Source organism: Pristis pectinata, chromosome 3 (assembly GCF_009764475.1).
Source record: "Pristis pectinata isolate sPriPec2 chromosome 3, sPriPec2.1.pri, whole genome shotgun sequence".
Taxonomy (NCBI): Eukaryota; Metazoa; Chordata; class Chondrichthyes; order Rhinopristiformes; family Pristidae; genus Pristis; species Pristis pectinata.
This window is the reverse complement of record NC_067407.1, coordinates 133,660,381-133,680,763: the sequence shown is the minus strand read 5'-3', so window position 1 is coordinate 133,680,763 and position 20,383 is coordinate 133,660,381. Positions and strand designations below refer to the sequence as shown.

The 20,383-nt window shown below is 42.7% G+C and overlaps 1 protein-coding gene across 1 annotated transcript; it reads right to left on the bottom strand.

Moving 5' to 3' along the window:
• Window positions 1–7,420: 7,420 nt before the first annotated feature.
• Window positions 7,421–15,670, bottom strand: dld (deltaD). The gene is made up of 11 exons (XM_052013194.1): window positions 15,033–15,670; window positions 14,612–14,905; window positions 14,055–14,115; window positions 13,672–13,929; window positions 12,773–12,833; window positions 11,179–11,309; window positions 10,901–11,070; window positions 10,569–10,785; window positions 8,361–9,150; window positions 8,112–8,226; window positions 7,421–7,915 (listed from the first exon to the last, which is right to left on the bottom strand). Exons 1-11 carry the CDS (start codon window positions 15,084–15,086, stop codon window positions 7,910–7,912), a joined length of 2,157 nt encoding a protein of 718 aa, XP_051869154.1. The 5' UTR covers window positions 15,087–15,670; the 3' UTR covers window positions 7,421–7,909.
• Between the last annotated feature and the right edge of the window lie 4,713 nt (window positions 15,671–20,383).

Here is a 20,383-nt window from a genome sequence, read left to right as displayed (position 1 = left end):
CGAAGGTAGTAGTGGAGGGATAATATTCTGACTGGAGGTCTGTGACCAGTAATGTTCTGCGAGAATCAATGTTGGGATCTCTGTTGTTTGTGATATACAGAAATAATTTGGATGAAAATGTCAGTGGGCTGATTAGTACGTTTGCAGATGACACAAAAATTAGCAGAGTTGTGGATAGCGAGGAAGGTTGTCAAAGGATTCAGCAGGATATAGACCATTTGGAAATGTGGCCAGATAAATGGCAGATGGAGTTTAGTCAGAACAAATGTGAGGTGTTGCATTTTGGGAGGTAAGAGGAAAGTCTACAGTAAATGGCAGGACCCTGAGGAACATTGAACATTGAGGGATCGTGGTGTGTAAGTCACAGCACCTGAAAGTGACAACACAAGTAGATAGGGTGGTAAAGAAGGTATACCGCGTACTTGGCTTCATTGAGTATAAAAGTTGGGAAGTCATGTTGCAGCTGTATAAAACTTTGATTAGACCACATTTGGAGTACTGTGTGGAGTTCTGGTCGCCGCATACAGGAAGGCTGTGGAGGCTTTGGGAGGGTGCAGAAGAGGTTCACCAGAATTTTGCCTTGATTAGAGAGTATTAGCTATAAGGAGAGGATGTACAAACTTGGATTGTATTCTCTGGAGCGTCAGATAGGTGACCTGATAGAAGCATATAAGATTATGAGAGGCATAGATAGGGTAGATAGTCAGAGTCTTTCTCACAGTGTGGAAATGTCAAATACTAGAGGGCATAGCTTTAAGGTGAGAAGGAGAACGTTTTCTAGGAGATTTACGGGAATGTTCTTTACACATAGAGTGGTAGGTGCCTGAAACGCCTACCAGGGGAAGTGGTGGAAGCTGATACAATTGCAACATTTAAGAGACATTTAGAGAGACACGTGAACAGGCAGGAAATAGAGTGAAATAGACTATGTGCAGGCAGATGGGATTAGTTTGGATTGGTATCATGATTGGGACGGATATGAACCAAAAGGCTTGTTCCTGTGCTGTACTGTTTTATGTTCTATTGTATAGAATTATACTGTTAGTTCAGCATAGATGCAGGCCATATAAGTTGATTCTGTTTATGGTGCACAGAGGCCTCTTCCCATCCTCTTCATTCAGCCCCTTCAAAATACTCTAAATTAGGGGTTAACACTTTAGAAATGAAATGAGGAGAAATTTCTACACTGAAAAAGTGATGTATGTTTGGAATTCTCTACCCCAGAGCTCCATGGAGGCTTAGTCATTGATTGCATTCAAAACTGAGATCAACAGATTTCCAGATATATTAAAGTAATAGGCAGGTCTGGGAATAGGGCAGGTGGAAGATCATCCATGATCTTGTTGAAAGGTGGAATGGGCCCAAGGGGCCTGTTCCTGCTCCTATTTCTTATACCTTTCTATTCCTTTCTTACTCATGTCTACCTTGCTTTTTCTTGCCTATCAGTGCTATTTACTCTAGATAGTATGTTACACATTCTAATCATTCTCTGAGTAAAGATTTATCCTAAATTCCACAGAAAAGTTATTGTACTTTGGCATCTGGATATGATCTTGGTGAAAATGAAATTGTCTTCACTACATTTATTTCATGAATTCTGTCAATAATCTTTCAATAATCAGGTTACCCCTCAAGTCTCCTCTGTTCTAGATTAAAGAGCCCTAGTTTGTTCAGTATTATTGATTAGCAATAAATGATTTGTTATAGTTTTACAAAACTGCATTTTCCGTTTGACGTTTCTAGTTCGGTGTGGATCACCAATATAGCCACTTCACTATTGGTGCCATGCAACCAAGGCTCTGGACTCAATTTCCAAAATTCCACTGCCTCTGTTTCTCTCTTTCTTCCTTAAAACCTGCTTCTTTAGCACAATATCCCAATATTCAAAGGGTAGTCTGTCATAATTCCAATAATATGGAACATTGAAGTAAATTCTTGTTTGTATTATGTTATGATGAAATTATTTGACCAATCAGATTCAATTTGTTACTTGCATCAAATAACACAATCTTTAAAGTGCTGTTTAGATCCAAACTTTGGGGAGATGGTATTCAAAATATACATAATGTCTGGTCAGTTTTAGTGAAGATATATTTCATAAAATTCTATCCTTAGAAGTGTGAAATAATTAGTTCCAATCATCATGAAATGAAGGTTAGCACTAACTAGAGTATGGTTTTTTTCAGATATTGTTCTGTCGTGCATGAATAGTCCTCAGGATTTTAATGTTGAGTAAGCACACACTGAGGGTGGAAAGAAGGAAGATAACTGAAGTGAAAATCAAAAAGCTGCAGGTGCTGAAAATCTGAAACAAAAACAGAAAATGCTGGAAACAGATCAGGCAGCATTCATGAACAGAGAAACAGAGTTAACGTTTCAGGTTGGGGTACTAAAATGGAGATAAAAAGAAGATTTTTTGGAAGTAGAAACAGAAGGAAAGTTTGAAAGAACCAAAATGAGAGTGACCAGAATGTCTATCTGCTGAATGAGTGCAATTGCAGAGGAACAGGGCCCTGTATCTAAGGAAAGATGTGCTAGCCCAGGAGAGGATCCAGTGGAAGTTCACAAGAATGATCCCGGGAATGAAGGGCTTAACGCATGTGGAGCGTTTGTTGTCTCTGGGCCTGTACTCGATGGAGGATGAGGGGGGATCTCTTTGAAAACTACCGAATACTGAAAGGCCTGGATAGAGTGAACATGGAGTGGATGTTTTCATTAGTAGGGAAGTCTAGGATCCGAGGGCACAGCCTCATGACTGAATGGCGGAGCAGACTCGATAGGCTGAATGGCCTAATTCTGCACCTATATCTTATAGTCTAACAGGGAGTCAGAAGGGAAGAATGAACAAAACCATAGAACCATAGAACAATACAGCACAATACAAGCCCCTCGGCCCACCATGTTGTGCCGACCTTTAAACCACGTCTAAGACTATCTAACCCCTTCCTCCCACATATACCTCTATTTTAAATTCCTCCATATGCTTATCTAACAATCTCTTGAACTTGACCAACATATCAGCCTCCACCACCACCCCAGGCAGCACATTCCATGCACCAACCACTCTCTGGGTGAAAAACCTCCCTCTGACATCTCCCTTGAACTTCCCACCTATTACCTTAAAGCTATGCCCTCTTGTATTGAGCATTGGTGCCCTGGGAAAGAGGCGCTGGCTGTCCACTCTATCTATTCCTCTTAATAGTTTGTACACCTCTATCATGTCTCCCCTCATCCTCCTTCTCTCCAATGAGTAAAGCCCCAGCTCCTTTAGTCTCTCCTCATAATCCGTACTCTCTAATCCAGGCAGCATCCTGGTAAATCTCCTCGGCACCCTTTCCAACGCCTCCACATCCTTCCTATAATGAGGTGACCAGAATTGGACACAGTACTCTAAGTGTGGTCTAACCAGAGTTTTGCAGAGCTGCATCATTACCTCGCGGCTCTTAAACGTGGTCTGTAATTCCCTGGACTATCCCTACTACCTTTTTTGAATAAGGGGACAACATTTGCCACCCACTAATCCTCCGGTACCATTCCCGTGGACAACGAGGACTCAAAGATCCTAGCCAGCGGTTCAGCCATCTCCTCCCTCACCTCACAAAGCAGCCTGGGGAATATTCCGTCAGGCCCCGGGGACTTATCTGTCCTAATATTTTATAACAGCCCCAACACATCCTCTCTCTTGATATCTACATGCTCTAGAACATTAACCTTACCAACACTGTCCTCAGCGTCATCAAGACCCCTCTCCTTGGTGAATACTGAAGAGAAGTATTCATTGAGAACCTCACCCACTTCTACAGCTTCCGGGCACATCTTCCCACCTTTGTGTCTAATCGGATCTCCCTTTACTCTCGTCATCCTTCTGCTCCATGTATGAGAAAAAAAGCCTTGGGATTCTCCTTAACCCTACTCGCCAAAGCCTATTCATGTCCCCTTCTTGCTCTCCTCAGCCCCTTCTTAAGGTCCTTCCTTGCTACTCTATATTCTTCACGAGCCCTATCTGATCCTTGCTGCTTACACCTTACGTATGCTGCCTTCTTCTTCCTAACTAGTTGTTCCACCTCTCTTGTCACCCATGGTTCCTTCACCCTGCCATTCTCTCTCTGCCTCACCAGGACAAATTTATCCCTAACATCCTGCAAGAGATCACTGAACATCGACCACGCTGGAGACACAAGAGGCTGTAGATGCTGGAATTTGGGTGTTGAAGCAGTCAGCATTCATGAAATGGATGACAATTTCAAAAGATGAAATGGAGTAGGCAGAGGCAAGCAATAACAGAGGGGGAAAAAAGTTTTGGTAACACCAGTAGTTGGAAAGAGATCTTAACTTGTGCACAGTCAAGGCACCAACATTGTCTGTTACCTCACATAACTTGAGAAATTATCCGGGGGATAAAGAAACACAGAGTTAAGTTCTGGAACTGGTTTTGTGAGAATGAGTTCAAATTTAATCCTGATAGCTGGGAAGTTTAAATTTGATTAATTAAATAGTCTGGGTTATTTTTTGAAAAATACCTCATTAGTAATGATAACCATGAAACTACCAAATGCTGATGTCATTCAACTCCCTGCTGAAATGGCCCAGTAAGCCAGTCAGTTATATCGAACCACTTCGGCTGGACTTCACGGCCAGTGGCTTAGCATCATCTTCCCATGGACAATTAATGCTAGTGACATCTATATCCCATATATTAATTTTTTTTTTAATAATGGAATGGGGTCAGATGCATGGAGGTATTGCCAGAACATAGTGAGAATCAACAACTTGCTGATAGATAAAGAAGAAACTTGCTGATAGATAAAGAAGAAAAAGAGAGAGATTTGAATCACCAACTGTCTTATTCATCCAGCACACTCCCTCTCCACAATTCCAAATGGTCAGCAATGAATTTGGTATCCAATTCTAGAATGCTCACTGACCTTAAGTAAAAATTGTAAAAATGACAATTAATTTAGAGTAAAATATAGTTACAACCATTAAAATGTATATAATGACAGTATCAGTATAGCTTTAATTTATAATCAAAGCACTGAGCTCAAACTGGCTCCATCCCAGCTCTTAAATAATCTGAAAGTGAAACCAACAATCTTCAAATTTAGTCGATGTTCCAGGAGTTTGAAACTACTGATTAAAATTTCAGCTTAGTTCTATTGAAGACTTTATAAATTCTTTCTCCCAGGTTAGCTTGTTAACAATATAAATCCCTTGTATTTTTTAAGACCAGAAAGGTGAGGTTCAAGCCTCGGTCAAACAATTACCAATTGCACATAAACTTCCCATAAGGAAAATGTTTGTTGGTTTTGCCTTAGTCCACAGTTTGCAGAGCTCGTGTGATAGGATAGGGTGGGATGGAGAGGAAGGAATCAAAAGACTGGCAGAACCTCTGCATTTTCCTGTTTAACCTAGTAGCATTCAGCAATATTTATGGAATTATCTTCAAACTCTCCCATAACTTCTGCCTAAGAATAGCATAGAAAAATTAAGGGACATAATCTCACAATGGGAATAGGGGTGTGGGTTAAGAAAATGAAGAGCAAAAGAAGGAATGTGACAAAAATGAGTGTGTTCACATTTCACTTTCCAGCCAAGAGTCAAATCCTGTTTACACTAGAAAGTAAAAGTACAGCTGGTATACATTCAACTTAAAAAAATCACATTGTGAGTCAAACCACTAATCACAAGTGCACAGTACAGTCCCTTTAAACAGGAAAACCTCATATACAGTGAAGTAAAACAACAAGCCAGCAGGAGTTTGGAGGTCAAATATCCCCAGTGCAAATAAAGTGGAAAAGAAAAAGTTGCCCATCTATCATATATCAAGGTCGCATACTTCATCCAGCATGGCAAAAATTATCTCCATTTGTATTGTCATGTTGAATGTCTTCGCCGGTTATTCTGCAGTTAGATTATTCTTCAAATGAAGTCTCACCTGTCCACACCTCCTATTCCCACTTCTTTATCTTTAAAAATCACAACCCCATTTCTACTAAACCCTCAAATCTATAATGAAATCTGCTGCAAAAACAGAAAATGCTAGAAACACTCAGCAGGTCACGTAGCATCTGTGGAAAGAGAAATAGATTAACGTTTTAGGTCAAAGACCTTTCGTCAGACCTTCATCTGATGAAGGGTCTTTGACCTCAAACATTAACTTTGTTTCTCTTTCCACAGATGATACCTGATCTGTTGGGTATTTCCAGCATTTTGTGTTTTTGTTTCAGACTTACAGCATCTGCAATAGTTTTATTTTTAAGACAACCCGAGACCTTGCAGAGAAATAAAAACTGAGTATTTTTTAAACAGGAAAACCTTATATACAGTGGGAAAAAAAACAAGCCAGCAGGAGTTTGGAGGTCAAATACCTGGAGAAATATTGTGTTTTGTACTGTGTAGAGCTTCTAGTTTCAGATTCTTGAGATACATCTGGGGAAGTTCTGACTTTGAATGATAGTGTAAATCAGAATTTATCAATTTAGCCACATTGCTGTACCTCTCTCCTCATTTTCATTCCTTTTGATTTCAGAGTCTTAGAGATGTACAGCACAGAAATGGGACCTTCAGCCCACTTTGTCCATGCTGACCCTGTTGCCCATCTACACCAGTCCCATTTGCCCATTTTAGGTCTGTATCTTGCCTAATTAAGTGCCTGTCTAATGGATAGTTCAAAGGATTGGGCGAGAAATGTAAAGTGGGTGCCTGAATGAACATCACCCCAAGTCAAGGATATCAGAGTTAGGATAAAACTAACCACAGCCAAGTCAAGTAGCTTAAACAAACTGTCCAGGTTGATTTGTTTACAAACCCCACAGAGGAAACCCAATAAAAAATAAACAGGAAACCTCACATGCAGTGAAATAAAACATCAAGCCAGCACAATTTCAGAGGTCAGATATCCCCAGTGCAAAGAAAGAGAAAGAAACAATTTTAGAACTTCATGGAGTTATATTCCACCTTTTATTTATATTGGTATAACTTTAGAAACCAATCGAATGGTGTTACTGGGCGATACTAAGTTTAGGGACTTGCAAATTCCAATTGTTCCATTTGAAAGGATGAAACAGCCTTAAGTCAATGGTAAATATATGTAAAAGTTACTTGTTTAAAGATGTAGGACACAACTGAGATGGACAGAAAGAATTGAGGAGCTGATGTTTTGGTCTGGTTTGAACATAAAATCAGAGCATGGAAAAACAGTTAGTGTACTGCACCAACAATGGATAAAATAGAACTAGAGGAAAACACCAGAAAATTATAATCAATTTCATTTATTTAGAAAAAATATTTATAAAACACTTTTCTTCAGTAACAAAAAACCAATACAAACAAGTCCAATAATTTTTTGCACCTGTTTCTATAAATACGAATATGTACAAAATATAGACATATAGAACTGAAGTGCCTTTTCCTTTTTACATATATAGCAGAATTTTAAATTATGTGAAATGAACTTCAAGAACCTTGAAATGCACAAGCAAGTTTTAAAAATATTTCGGTGCTTGAAAGAATACTTGTTTTCTTTTCCTCCTCCTCTCCTCACCCATTAGAAAATAGTTCATGTCCAAAGAAAGGCATTGGAGGCAGCATTTGCATCTCCAGTATGAGAACATTTTCCTCATACTTCTCCTGAATTTACACTCAAAGGCAGTGCAGGCTTTCTGTTCAGACATTAAGCCCATGTAGAGAATACAGGAAGCAACTGTTGGTCCATAGTGCAATGGATTTTCTTTTTTTAAAATGCCATTTAAAGGCAGTGCAACAGGCGAGTACAGGTCCTGGCTTGCTGTCTGTCCTTCAAGTCTTCTTGCCAGTTTCAGCAGAGAAACCAGTTCAATCTAAGCAGCAGTTTACTGGAGAAAATCTCTTCTTGGCAAGGCAACGATACTTCAATTATTGTCCTTCCATTTTACACCTGTGGAGAAAGCAAATACATTCACTGTCAGTTGCCAGTCTTGGCCGCTAGAACTTATCCTCATTAGTTGTAAGCAAGATCTATATTGAATAGCAAAGCATTGTTACCTACAGAGAACTGGTTATACAACGAGCATTAAGTTTATGCCATCACTTATTTGGGTGTGAATAAAGGAAGGGAGAAGAAAAGTATTAACCTCAGTTGCAATTATACATTCATCCTTCTCTTCTGATATGACGTATACCGACTGGTACTTGGTGTCTTTTGAGGCAGTGTATGTGGACTCTGGCTGCTTCCTTTCTGACGGTTCACTGTTGGTTTGAGACAAAAGCAAGGGTTAGGTTGCTAGGCAATTGACTGTGTTTCCCAGCAATTGACTGGATATCCCAGAAAACAGCCACATTCACTGCATCTAAAAAAAGAGCAAACTGATTTTCTTATTTACCCATTGTGCTGTGGAGCATTTTTCTGCTCTGCCTCCGGAGTACTGGCATCCCCCCGCTCATTTTCATCCTTAAGGAAGTCTTCATTCTTTAACTCGTGTACCAGATTATAATCCACTGAAGGGTATTTAACCTTGTAGCCATTTCTCTCTGCAGAGCTTTCACTTTGCAAGTCTACTTTTTTGTTGGTGTTTTTGATCTGAGTGGCAGCAATGATGCTAATGGAAATATCTTTCTCACGATGGCAGTCAGTAAGGTTGTTCATCGTCTCTATCTCGCTCTTGGAGATGTCAGGCTGCTGCTGGCCCTTCTGAAGCTTTACCCGCATGCAGACAACAATTGCCGCGCATCCCAGGAGCAGCATCAGGACCAAAATAATCCCAGCACCCACGGCAACCCACGGGAACTGGCCCTTGTTCTCAGCATCTGTGTATTTATCCTTAATGTCAATGATGACAGTTTGACCTCGAGGCTGCTCTGGCAGCAAGAACTGACAGTTAAGGCCACCATACCCATGGGCACACTGGCAGATGTAATGATCATTTCTTTCATGGCAGGTTGCCCCATTGTGGCAAGGGTTGTTGATGCATTTACTGAGAGAGATGCTGCAGTTCTTCCCACTAAATCCAGACAGACAGGTGCAGGTGTAGTCATTAATTCCATCCTGACATGTTCCGCCGTTAAGGCAGGGCATGCTTGCACAGTTGTCCGCATCAATATTACAGTTTCTGCCCATGAAGCCAGCGCGACACTGGCATATGTAAGAATTCCCAATATCAACACACTGAGCATCTAAAAGGGAAAAGGAGATTTTCAGTTATATGATGATTCAATTCTTACAATGAAAACCAGCATTTATATATCAAGGTTTTAACACAATAAAATGGCACCAAGGTGCTTCAAGGAAGTGCAGTCAGACAACATTTGATGCCGAGTCACAAAAGGTAGTATTAGGAGCAGTTGACCAAAGGTTGTTCAAAAGAGGCAGGTTTTCAGGAAAGTCTTAAGGGAAGAAAGACAGGTGGAGAGGTTGAGAGAGATGGAATTCAGGAAGTTGGGATCTACACCATAAATTATCAGGTGAAGAAACTCAGATGAAATGGAGGATGGTCTGAGTGACTGTCAGGGCACAGGAATGGAGTATGGGCCACACTTGTGCCACATACTGCAACACCAAGAACATCTCAAACCTGATGACCAAATTCTTGTGCACCATTGAGAAGAAGTACTACTCCCATGTTCCCAGTTTGTGTTGGTCCTTGCCTATCCACTCCAGCCAATTCTTACTGCATAGCCTGACTCCTCCAAACCAGGTCCCCAGCATCTTCAGGTAGTTAAGACTTGATGGTGAAGGATAAGTTGAGCCTAACTCTAACCCTTGCTCTTCCTGTGGTTGACTCTGGCCCACAAGGCCAGCTCAAACTGGTCACAGATGCTGATCAATCTGCAAACCGACCGTGGGTCTGAGAAAAAGATGGTGATGCCATCCATCGAGGAGGCTTTGAACTGAGTGCCTCCACTGCCTGGTATCATCTCCCCTCTTATGCCCGAGTACTTGCTGATAGATTTGGCAAAGTGTTCTATGCAACACACAAACAAGGTGGGAGAGTGGACAACCCTGCCTTACTCCAGACTTGTTGGAGAAGCTATCTGATTTCCTACCCATTAATTTGGACTGTACTACTAACGAGTGGACCAGTTGGATCCAATCCTGGTTCCCTTCCCAAAGCCCATCTTGGAGGGCACATCCATTATGTATGTGTGCAATATCCTGTCAAAGATCTTCTCCTGGTCCAGGCTAATAAGGCAAGTGTCCACCCCCTCTGTTCCACACATAGATGATGGTATCTTTGGGCAGCTCAAGGTTGCCAGAGATTTCCTGCCGTGTATGGCACAGTTTTGATCCAGGTGGAACACCTGTTCATCTGGAATCACATTTAGGCCAGAGGGGTGAGATTTCATTCCCTGAAGAGTATTAGTGAACTAGGTGACTTTTGCAACAGCTTGATAATTTCATAATCACTGTGACAGACAATGGCTTTTTTAAAATTTCATATTTACATAACTACTTGAACTTAAGTTCCCTAATTGTTAATGGTGGGATTCAAAATCTTTCTCCCAATCAATATCCCATGATTTTGGAAGCTAATCTATTAACTTAACCACTATGATATTATACCCCAAACTTCCATATTTGCATTCCTGCTTACCATTCGTGCAAGGACTGGAACTGCAGTGATCAATTTTCTTTTCACAGTTGAAGCCAGAGTAACTGGCTGGGCAGTGACAGCTGTAGCCACCAGTAGGTTTGTCTGAGCATCTCCCTCCATTAAAGCAGGGCCTGTCTTCACATTTCATGGCACTCAGTTCACAGTTTTTCCCATGGAAACCAGGTGGGCAAGTACAAGAGTAATGGTTCTCCAGATCCTAGAATGAGATTTTAATGTAATAGTTAGTTATACAGCTGTAACTCTGTAAGTTAGAAAGAGCTATATTACGTTTTCCGAAAGACAGTTATTTTTAAGGGATGACTCTCACTTACTGTGCAGCTTCCACCATTTTTGCAGGGATTTGCATCACATTCATTGATCTCTATTTCACAGTTGGACCCAGTGAAACCAGGGCGGCAGGAACAAGTGTAGCTCCCCTGACCAGTGTTTGTGCACGTGGCTCCATTTTTGCATGGTTTGTGGTGAGTACAATAATTCAGGTCTGGAAGGGAGAAAGGTAAGAAATGGTCAGTTACAAAAGAAATAAAACAAAGACTAAAATGTCAAACAAAAGAGGGGGACTTTAGTGAAAGATGGAAAAACATCTTACCTTGGTTGCAAAACAGACCACCCCACCCTTCCTGACAGTTACATTGCCAAGGCTGTTGACATGTTCCATGAAGACAACCGGGATAATGAATGCACTCATCACAGTATCGTCCTTGCCATCCCACTCGGCATCTAGAAATACAAAAATGTTTATAATCCTGTTTCATGCGAAAGTCTTAATTCTCTTCACGAAGTTTAAGAGCATCTAAACAAGTCTTTACAAGAAATTTAAATAACATACAGAACATTCATTTTTCCCCTCATAAAACGTTATTTGTTCATTTATGTGACATAGGCATCAGAGGTAAGGCTATCATTTACTTACTATCCCTAGCTACCTTTGAGAAGGAGGCAGTGGTATTTGCTACTTACAGCATCCAAACACTGCCACCTCATTGTTATGATGATAATTCTGTGATGATAAATTACTGTGACAAGGAATAGGATGCACCACTTAAAACCTAGAGTGGTGTTAGGGTTTTAAAAATATATAGTTATATAACTCTGCTGCCTGACATGCTGCTTAGAAAACTCAATAATTTGGAAGTGAACTAAAAAACATACACAGACATCAAAATGTTAGTCTGAGGAATCTGATGTGACTGCATAAAGTCTGATACTTTGGACTGAAAACATTGGTTGAGGAGGAATCAAATTATTGTTCACACTGCCAATTCACAATGTGCAGGATTAAGGTACAGTGGGGATATAGTGGTCTGCAGTAGTTAAATTACTAGATTATGAAGCCAGAGACCTTCATACCAATTCAAATCCCACCATGACAGCTGTGGAATTTCAATTCACAATAAAATAATCTGGATTTTTTATTTAAAGAGAACTGGTCTCAGTAATGGTGATCATGTAAAACCCATCTGTTTCACCAATTACCTTGGTGGAGGAAATCAGCCGTCCTTACCTATGTGTGACTCTAGAACCTAACAAGTCATTGACGTATCACAACGAAAAGTGGCTGACACCTTCCTAAGAACAATAATGGATGGGCAATAAATTCTGGCCTTGCCAGTGATGTCCACATCCTGAAAAATGATTTTTTTAATATATGCCAGTTTAGAAGAGACGTAAGATTGAATAAGCTTCTTTGGGTCAGTGGGGTTGAGGTGGTAAAAATACAATGAATGAATTTATGACAAGAGAAAAGATCGTTCTCTATAGAATGATCAATACTGTTGTGGTCGCATGAAATTTTGTTCACTTGAGCCAGTGGTTCACATAGAGTTTCTCTGCAGGCCACATTGGCCAATAGAGGGCGCATTGAGCAGCTGTTCGGTTGCAGAACAGTGAGCGCCGTGATAGGTCTCCCTACACTCATTTAACTCGGTAATAATAGTAAATTTACTTCCCAGTAGGGTAGTGTAAATTCGAGTTAACAGCAATGTTTTCCTTTTGTTACTTGATCCCCAAAGACTTGAAGTTTCCCAGGCTTCCAAGATGTACCTAACAGCCACCAGAAGATGAACCTCTTTGAACTCTGGAAGATACCTTCTATTCCCACGCACCTTCCGATACAGATCATTTACTGCCTCTTTTATCTACCGGTCAACCGACAGGGGGAACAAGCAGCTCTCATTACTCACTTGCATTCCCCAGGTTTGTCGCAGTATCCGTGTTGTTCGTCGCATCCAGGAAGGCAGATAGCTGGGGGAGGAAAAGTTGCAACTTTACATATCAAATTTGACAAATCCTAAAACCACGTTCCTTTAAGACAAATGTTGAGAAGGAGACAGAATAGGTTTTACAAAAAAAATGAAGAACGTGCATGGGATGGAAAGTTTGATAACTGATGATTGTGAAGAGACTGTGTAACACCCATACAAAGCGAACCCACAAAGCGTTTACTTTTATTTTAGTTTTATTATCCGCCCCTTTCTCTCTTTTCTGTAACAGCCCCAACTTCAATGTCGGTCAGAAGTCCTGCCCCCCCCCCCCCCCCCCCCAGTCTCTCACTGTGTGTGTGCGTGCGTGCGCGCGCAGATAAGAGTGGACAGCTGGTTTGCAGGCTGGCTGCGGCAAGACAGCTGCCTCATTGTTCGCCGCCTCTCAGCCCCACAGCGCAGCTGCCCTCGTGGACTTGTGTGCTCTCGACAACAATGCACGCCACCGCCAGCCAGCCTGCCGGCCGCCCGCCCCGGCCCAACGCCCGCCCGCTCAATTGTCACCGCACGAGCTGAGATGGCCCGGCGAGCGTGGACTGGGGGCCCCCGGAGTTGCCGCTGTTTGCATTGGCTGAAGCCTAAAGTCAATGCAGTCCGTACGCGTCTGTAAATAGAATGGTTGCTGAATGTGAAATGGTATCAGGAGGTAGAGGAGCACATTCGTGTTTCCGAAACCCAACTCGAAAGTTTATTTAAAATATGTAATGAAAATGGCTTTAACCTCGAGCAACATTAAAAACGGGACTGTTCGCATTTGCAGTTAAAGTCCAGTTCATTGACTGAGCAGTTTGCCCTATTAAAGTCGCGAAGTGTGCACTCACATTCAGTGCAGTAGGGCCCCTTCCAGCCCGGGTTGCACATCTTTTCACCCTTCTCGCCACAGCTGAAGTGGCCAAAGGCGTCATCTCTGGGGCGGCAGAAGACGGAGCAGCCCTCCCCGTAGTAGTGCTCGTCGCAGACGAAGCGGTAGGAGTACTTGAGTTCGGTTCTGCTGCTAATGTGGACATCCTGGGACCACTCGTCACCCACGGTGAGGTGTCTCTGGGTAGCCAGGCGGCTGATGAGCCGATCCGGATTATCTGGAAGCCACGAAGAGTGGGAAACACACGCACTGTTAGAAATTATAAACATCTCAGGAGAGGCTTTAATGAAAAGGGTGGGGGTAAATTCGAGATTACGGGAAGTAGGGAGGGGAGGAAGTTACCTGTGCTGAGGTCATCGGTGGGGTCTGCATGTAAGGCTTCAATGATCAGAGAGAAAGTCCCCTGTTTAAAACAAAATAAAGTCATGTAAACCTTGCAAGATTAGTTTCTTTTTTAAAAAAGGGATTCAGATAAAAGCTGTCATTCACTCTCGCATAGACACGCGCACAATCTCTGCAGCCTCTGCATTTCAAACATTAGGAGTGGATCCTTAATCAGAAGTGTGTTTATAATCTCGGCACAGGATACTGGCAGAGACTGCAATTGTTATCCATCTTCACGCTTAATTTCACTACCTTCACACATAACATTGTAAAATGAAGCCGTTTGGAATCTCACGCTGGGCTGAAAATTGCCAGTTAGGGTCTGTGAAGTTTCCCACATCATTAACTCTTTTTGCTCTAGTGGAGACGCTTGTTCCTTCTTCACAGCCTGGCTTTCCATCCGTCGTCACCCCAGTTTCCCCCCACCACTCTCTCTCTCTCTCTCTCTCTCTCTCCCCCCCCCCCCCCCCCCCCCACACATACACACACATTCCCTCCTCAACGATGCAATTTACCGGCCAGGTGAACGCGAAGGGGAATCGAATGGGGTTGCTGAAGGCTTCGGCGTCCGGGATGGAGAATGAGTTGGAGCCGAGCACAGGGGTGAGGGCACTTCCGTAGGTGCACGGGGGCTCCGGGGAGATGTTCGCCTGGTAATGCTTCAGACACACGCGGAAGAAGGTCTTGCATTCGCAAGGCAGTCCGTAGTTAGAAGCTGAGCCGCCTTTGCAACAATTCGCATTCCCACTCAGACCCTTGCGATTATTAAACTCCTGCAGTTTCAGCTCAAACACCCCCGAGGGAGAGGCCTGTGAAAATAAAAACAAGAGGTGGGATGTAAAAGGGAAGAAAAGAGCCACGAAAGGACTGCTGAGGATGTGAGGTGTAGGTAGAAGGTGTAGATAGAAGGGGTAAATCGGGAGCAGCTGTGCTTACCTGCTGAAGCGTGGCAAAAACTGTGATAAGGAGGCAGAGGTTGCGTCGGGCCATTGCTGGACACTATTTCACTTGGCCTTTACGGAAGGGAGAGCCCGGACTAAGCCTTGCCGCTCCCAGCTCCACTGAGAATGCTTCTGTTTTTCCTCTCCCAAATCCTCTGCCTGCTGCAATTCTCCACAGAACCGCCCTTGCGTCGATGACTGACAGCTCCTCTCAATGAGGCTCCGTGGCTGGAGAGCAGCGGGCGAAAGATCGATGCGCACACACTGGCCGAGGTCCTTTGCGCCGAACTAATGCCTCTCTTTCTCACTCTCTCCGTCTCTCTCTCTCTCTCTGTCTCTGTCTCTCTCTCGCGTGGGCTGCCTTTCTGTGGCTCTCTTTACCCCAGATATTCGGGTTTTAATTCCAGAAGGGAACACCCTGTGCAACGACACGATTCCCAGGAAATTTAGCAACAGCCTGAAAATTCTTAGTTCTGTCAATAATTCCAGTGGAAGATTTTTTTTAAGCTGGTAGATTCTAAACGGAGAAGGCAGAGAGAGCACTGATGTTCTCGGAGAAGGTCGGATCCAGGAGGTTGTCCTTTTCTTGTCCTCTCACTTTTTTTACTTTGATGCTTTGCCTCTCTCTCTTTCCGTCTGTCTCTGCCTCACACACATACACGTTCCCTAATTCACTCCCACTCGGATCCGCAACACTCGAAGACTGATGCACCAAGCGCCTTACCCTCCCTTTATATACAACAGCGGATCTGCATTCCTAATGACACACAGATTGTTCGACCAACTCTCCCCCCCCCCCACTCCCCCCCCCAATCTGGCGAGCTGTTACAAAAGGGGCCGGTCTTGCCCTCCTCAATGGATCGCCAAATGGTCACTGAGCTGTAAAATGGGCAATTCTCCCAGCACACACAAAAACTCATTTAAATTCCAACAAAAACATATATGCTGTATATAAACACTCGCGCAAGTTTCTCTCAATTTTAACAATTTATTAGTTAACAGAAGAGTGACATTGTTTTGAATGTTATGAATGTAGCTCCCTCTCCCCCCTTTTCCCGCGAGCTATTCACTTTATGCAAGGAGTTTGAGGGGCGGGAGGGTGGTAGAGGGGCAGAAACTTTGAGATATCCGATGAAAGTTAGAGCATTTATGTATTTTGACTCCGTATGTGTGTGTGTTTCTGCAAAGCTGTGTCAGAGAGGGGAAAAAAGTTGGTGGGTGTGTGTCGTTCGCGTGGCTGTCATTACGGCAGTTGTTATTGTTGAGCTCAAGGCGACTCATTGTGCTCTCAGCTGTATGGTAATGCCAGCAAGCACCTGCTCCCTACAATAGAGCAGCTCCCCTTGGCGCACGCTGCCTCCCCTCTGGTCCTGCACTGAATCCGGCCAACAAACAAACACATCCACACATCCACACCAACTGACCAACCGTCACACATACAGTCTATGTACAAAAGTACATAACTGGACTAAAAGTCCACTAAACCCAACTCACACACGCACAACAGTTTTAATTTTTTTAAACAATCTATCATAGCTGAAATCTACAGGCAAAAATTCTTTTATTTTAGTAGAGCTTGCTCACTACTATCAGTCTAAGCAAAGATTTATGAACAGCTGTAGAAGGGGATCTTTAGGTTTCAGTGAAAATAATTTACCGGTCAAGTTTGTTGTAAACAGTTTTCTTTATTTACCTTTCACTCCCGCGAACATTTACTGTGGCTCCTCACTATATACTAAGGAGGGAAAAACACCCATGGAAGTGCCTTTTATTATATTTTTAAAAGGCATCCTTGTGTTGCACGGTTTCTTGCCGCATTAATGGCTCATCTGACCGGATTACTTTTACGAGGCGAGCAATGACTTGGAGAAACTCAATTTATCTAGAGCCAATCGCAGAAACATTGACTTTGGAAAAAGACAAAATGCTGATGCCGCGGCTGTAATGTGTACTCTTATGAAAGGAAGCAACAAGTGATTCAAAAGACTTTCTTTCCCCCTCTAAACAATGTCTTCCAAAGAGATTTTTTTTAAAAATACACAGACGCCAGATAATGGCTTGCAAGTTAATGCATTGCAAAAACTTAATGCATCGCAATTTTATTAATATTCAAGTGTAAATAGGTTCCACGCGCAAGGGTTTAAAGCGACAAAAAAATGTGCCTTTCTCAACCGCCCAGCATGCGTTTGTTGAATTGACGGGGTACAGATTTCTCGATTGCAGCGGCAAACCGTGACTGAAAGGCATACTAAAACATGGCAATCCTTGCCAGTGCAGTTATTCTTTTCAGACTTAATTTATGCCACGCGATTCTGTTTTCGTGAAATCAGGCAGAAAGCGCTCTTTTCTCTCCTCCTCCTCCTCCGAGATGGCTAAGCCTGCGTTTGAGAAGGGGAGGGAGGTGGGGGGATGAGACAGAGAGACTGTTTAACTTAAGTGGTTCTGCTGGAGCCTGTTGTAGTTTAACTCCTGTCCACCAGTAACTAAGGGAACAAAGAGAGGGCAGCGCTGGGGATTCGAGGTCCAACTATTCAGCTTTTTTTTCTTCCCAGTTTAATTTTCATTATCAAGACAAGAGGAACCCTTGGGGGATTCGATCTCAAGGGGTACGACACGCCTCAGACGCGGTCAGCAGATAGCCAACCATCTGCTCCTAACAAATGGCGTTATTCCACTGAAAGTGGCATGTCTCTGTATGACTTTACTTGCAAATGCGATCCTCCGATCAGAGCGGCACAAAAGCATGCTCAAAATAACCTGTAACGGTATGACAAATGACATATGGCTTAGATAGTCCATTACTAAGGGATTTACTCTCTCTCTCCCCATTGATAAATTAGGAGAACAAATCTATAACCCCCAAAGTGCGTATATTGGTTACAGCACGTGGTTTTACTAGAATTTTCAAATCAAATGATTCATTTATTGGAGAAATCATTGTAATACCCACGCGGTGCACCTTTTGATGTAGTGTATATTGTCAATCGGTGAACTTGTTTATTTAATGGCCCACCATTAAACTGGATTGCAAAGATTCCGTCCTTGCAATAAATAAGATGTAATCTGCCTGTAGCAGGTGCTGTAGATGTGTGTGTGTGTGTGTGTGTCAGTGTAAAACTGTAACAGAGCTAAATGCATTTCGTTTTTTTAATGAGGCGAGGCAGAAAAATTCACGGGCTTGTCCTAGTAATAGAGCGTAAAACAGCCACAAAAGGCCAGGTACAATATCCATCCCCTGGAATCCTTGTTTTGAAACGGCCCTAAGTGTTATAGGAAGTGGAAGATGCTTCTGGTTACAAGTTACCGATATGTCTGAGTTCAGCTGGGTTGAATCAAAGATTAAACCTAATCCCACGGTCTAAAATTTAACTAAAGCTTTTTAAATGTTATATTTCCGAGGAAGTGACTTACAAAAAAGAGAACTGAGCCAAAAATGTAAATGTTATGGTGACATTAGAATCGGAAGTTTAATATTAGGTCGAGGTGACTCGGAGATTTTAATAATGAGAGCATGTCCTAGCATTGGCACTAATGGAATTCATTACAAGTGAAGCGGTGGTATTGTTGTCTAAAGCTGTACTGAAAATTTTTGCTTACGTGTTGTTATGGTTTTGCTTTGAGCTATTTGTAAACAACTGGAATAATTCGAGGTGCGCCTGTGGTGGTAGGCGGGGGAGTTAGAACTGAAAATAATTCTTAAATTGACCCGCTCCCTTATTTTTTTTACAGTTTGAGGAATTGAGCAGAAAGTCTCCGAGCTGGTGCCTGGCATGTGCTGATTAGAATATGAATGCGCCAGTCGCGTGGCTCATGCAGTACTGGGGGAAGCAGATGAGAGATACAAAGCTCTCTTGTCTACCTTTTCAAACACTGCCATCCATCGAAAATCATCTGCTGCGGCGAGTCCCAGGACTCATTTTCATAACAAAACTGGTATGTTTACCTGTGATCTTAGAACCGAAGGGGCATTCCTTTTTGTCCCCAGATCAGATTACCAGACCAGCTGCTCAGTACGTGTCTTTATACACCAGGCTGCCCAATCTCAGAGTGATCCTGATCTCTCTCTCTTTCTCTCTCTCTCTCTTTCTCCTTGCTTTCCGCTCCTTGTTGCTGTGCTTAAGGGGGCAGAGGATATGAGAAAGTGCGGGGGGGGGGGGGGTAGAGGTGAGGAAGATGAGTTGGTGTGTACTGTCCCTTACTCACAATGCAATAAAAGAAAGCTCTCCCCTCAAAGATTATTTGCTGAATTTTCTTGTGGAGCTGAGGGCGGTCGCGTGCCGATGTCTGCTCGGAACATCTGCCGGCTCCGGGGCTAATTATCAACCTGATTGGAAGAGCCCCTTCGATTTGTGACAGAGGATTGCACATAACTCCAGGCTACGATTTCTACAATGACCACAGTGCAGCTCCGAGCTAACAGATTGGTAGCGCCAGTGAAGGCTACCGCATTTTGGAAGTGTGCATATTAGCTCTTGATTTATTTTCACATATAAGAATAAAAAGGGCTCTTCCTCTGCTCTCATTGCTAAATATAGCCATTCGTTGTTACGGTTCATGACAACGATCCTTACAAAAAAAAATTACATTTCATCTGTTCGTTTTTTTCAGGATGTCCAAAGCACCTGAAATTCAGCAACGAAATGCCGTTGTTTTAAAGATTACTCTCGGCTGCAATGTTGCGAAGTTTGACGCGAGTTTGCAGCCAGGCAGAAAGTATTCTGTAATTTTCCCCGAAGTCTTTGATTTATACATTTTAACTTCGACAGGAATGGTCGGGGCGTATTGTTAAACGTCCAGACCAACATTAGGCGAAGATCTCGCCAGATGGAGGAGGGGGAAAGAACCCTAGATCGATATATCAATACACTTAATTCAACATTTCCTCCGCACAACCATTGCCTGGTTGTGTTATTGAAAGTCGCCCACTAATTATGCAATGTTTAGTTTCACTAAAGGGAAAGTGGTCTGTTTAATCCCTCAATCTGGCTGCGGCTGGGTTTGCATGTGTAATGCGCCAGGTTGCAGGTGTTTGTGTAATTGTTGCGTGTGTTTAATGCGCGTTTGCAGTGACTTTTTTTCTTCGTACTAATCAACCTTCTCGAAAAGTGCTTGGACCACGCAAAATAGTCTCTCTGGCAGCGTGCGCCCCGCTTGCAACTCACAATTATACTACAACCAAAATATTGGCAACCTCGACACGTTTTTAATATCCACAGTGAATTCCGATAGTTTACAAAATCTTTGCACCGTTGACTTAACATTGCTGTGCAATGCGATCTGATTTATTACACTAAGTATAGAGCAATGGGCTCTGAATGGGACGGACCGGGGTCGGGGAGACTCTAT

What these genes read in the sequence shown, in the direction of transcription:
- dld (XM_052013194.1), bottom strand. Translation starts at nt 15,086, where the DNA reads ATGGCCCGACGCAACCTCTGCCTCCTTATCACAGTTTTTGCCACGCTT. An exon ending in GACAAACCTGGGGAATGCAA is followed by an intron (nt 11,310 to 12,772) that starts GTGAGTAATGAG and finishes TTGTATTTCTAG; the next exon opens with ATGCCGAGTGGGATGGCAAG. An exon ending in AAAATGGTGGAAGCTGCACA is followed by an intron (nt 10,786 to 10,900) that starts GTAAGTGAGAGT and finishes ATCTCATTCTAG; the next exon opens with GATCTGGAGAACCATTACTC.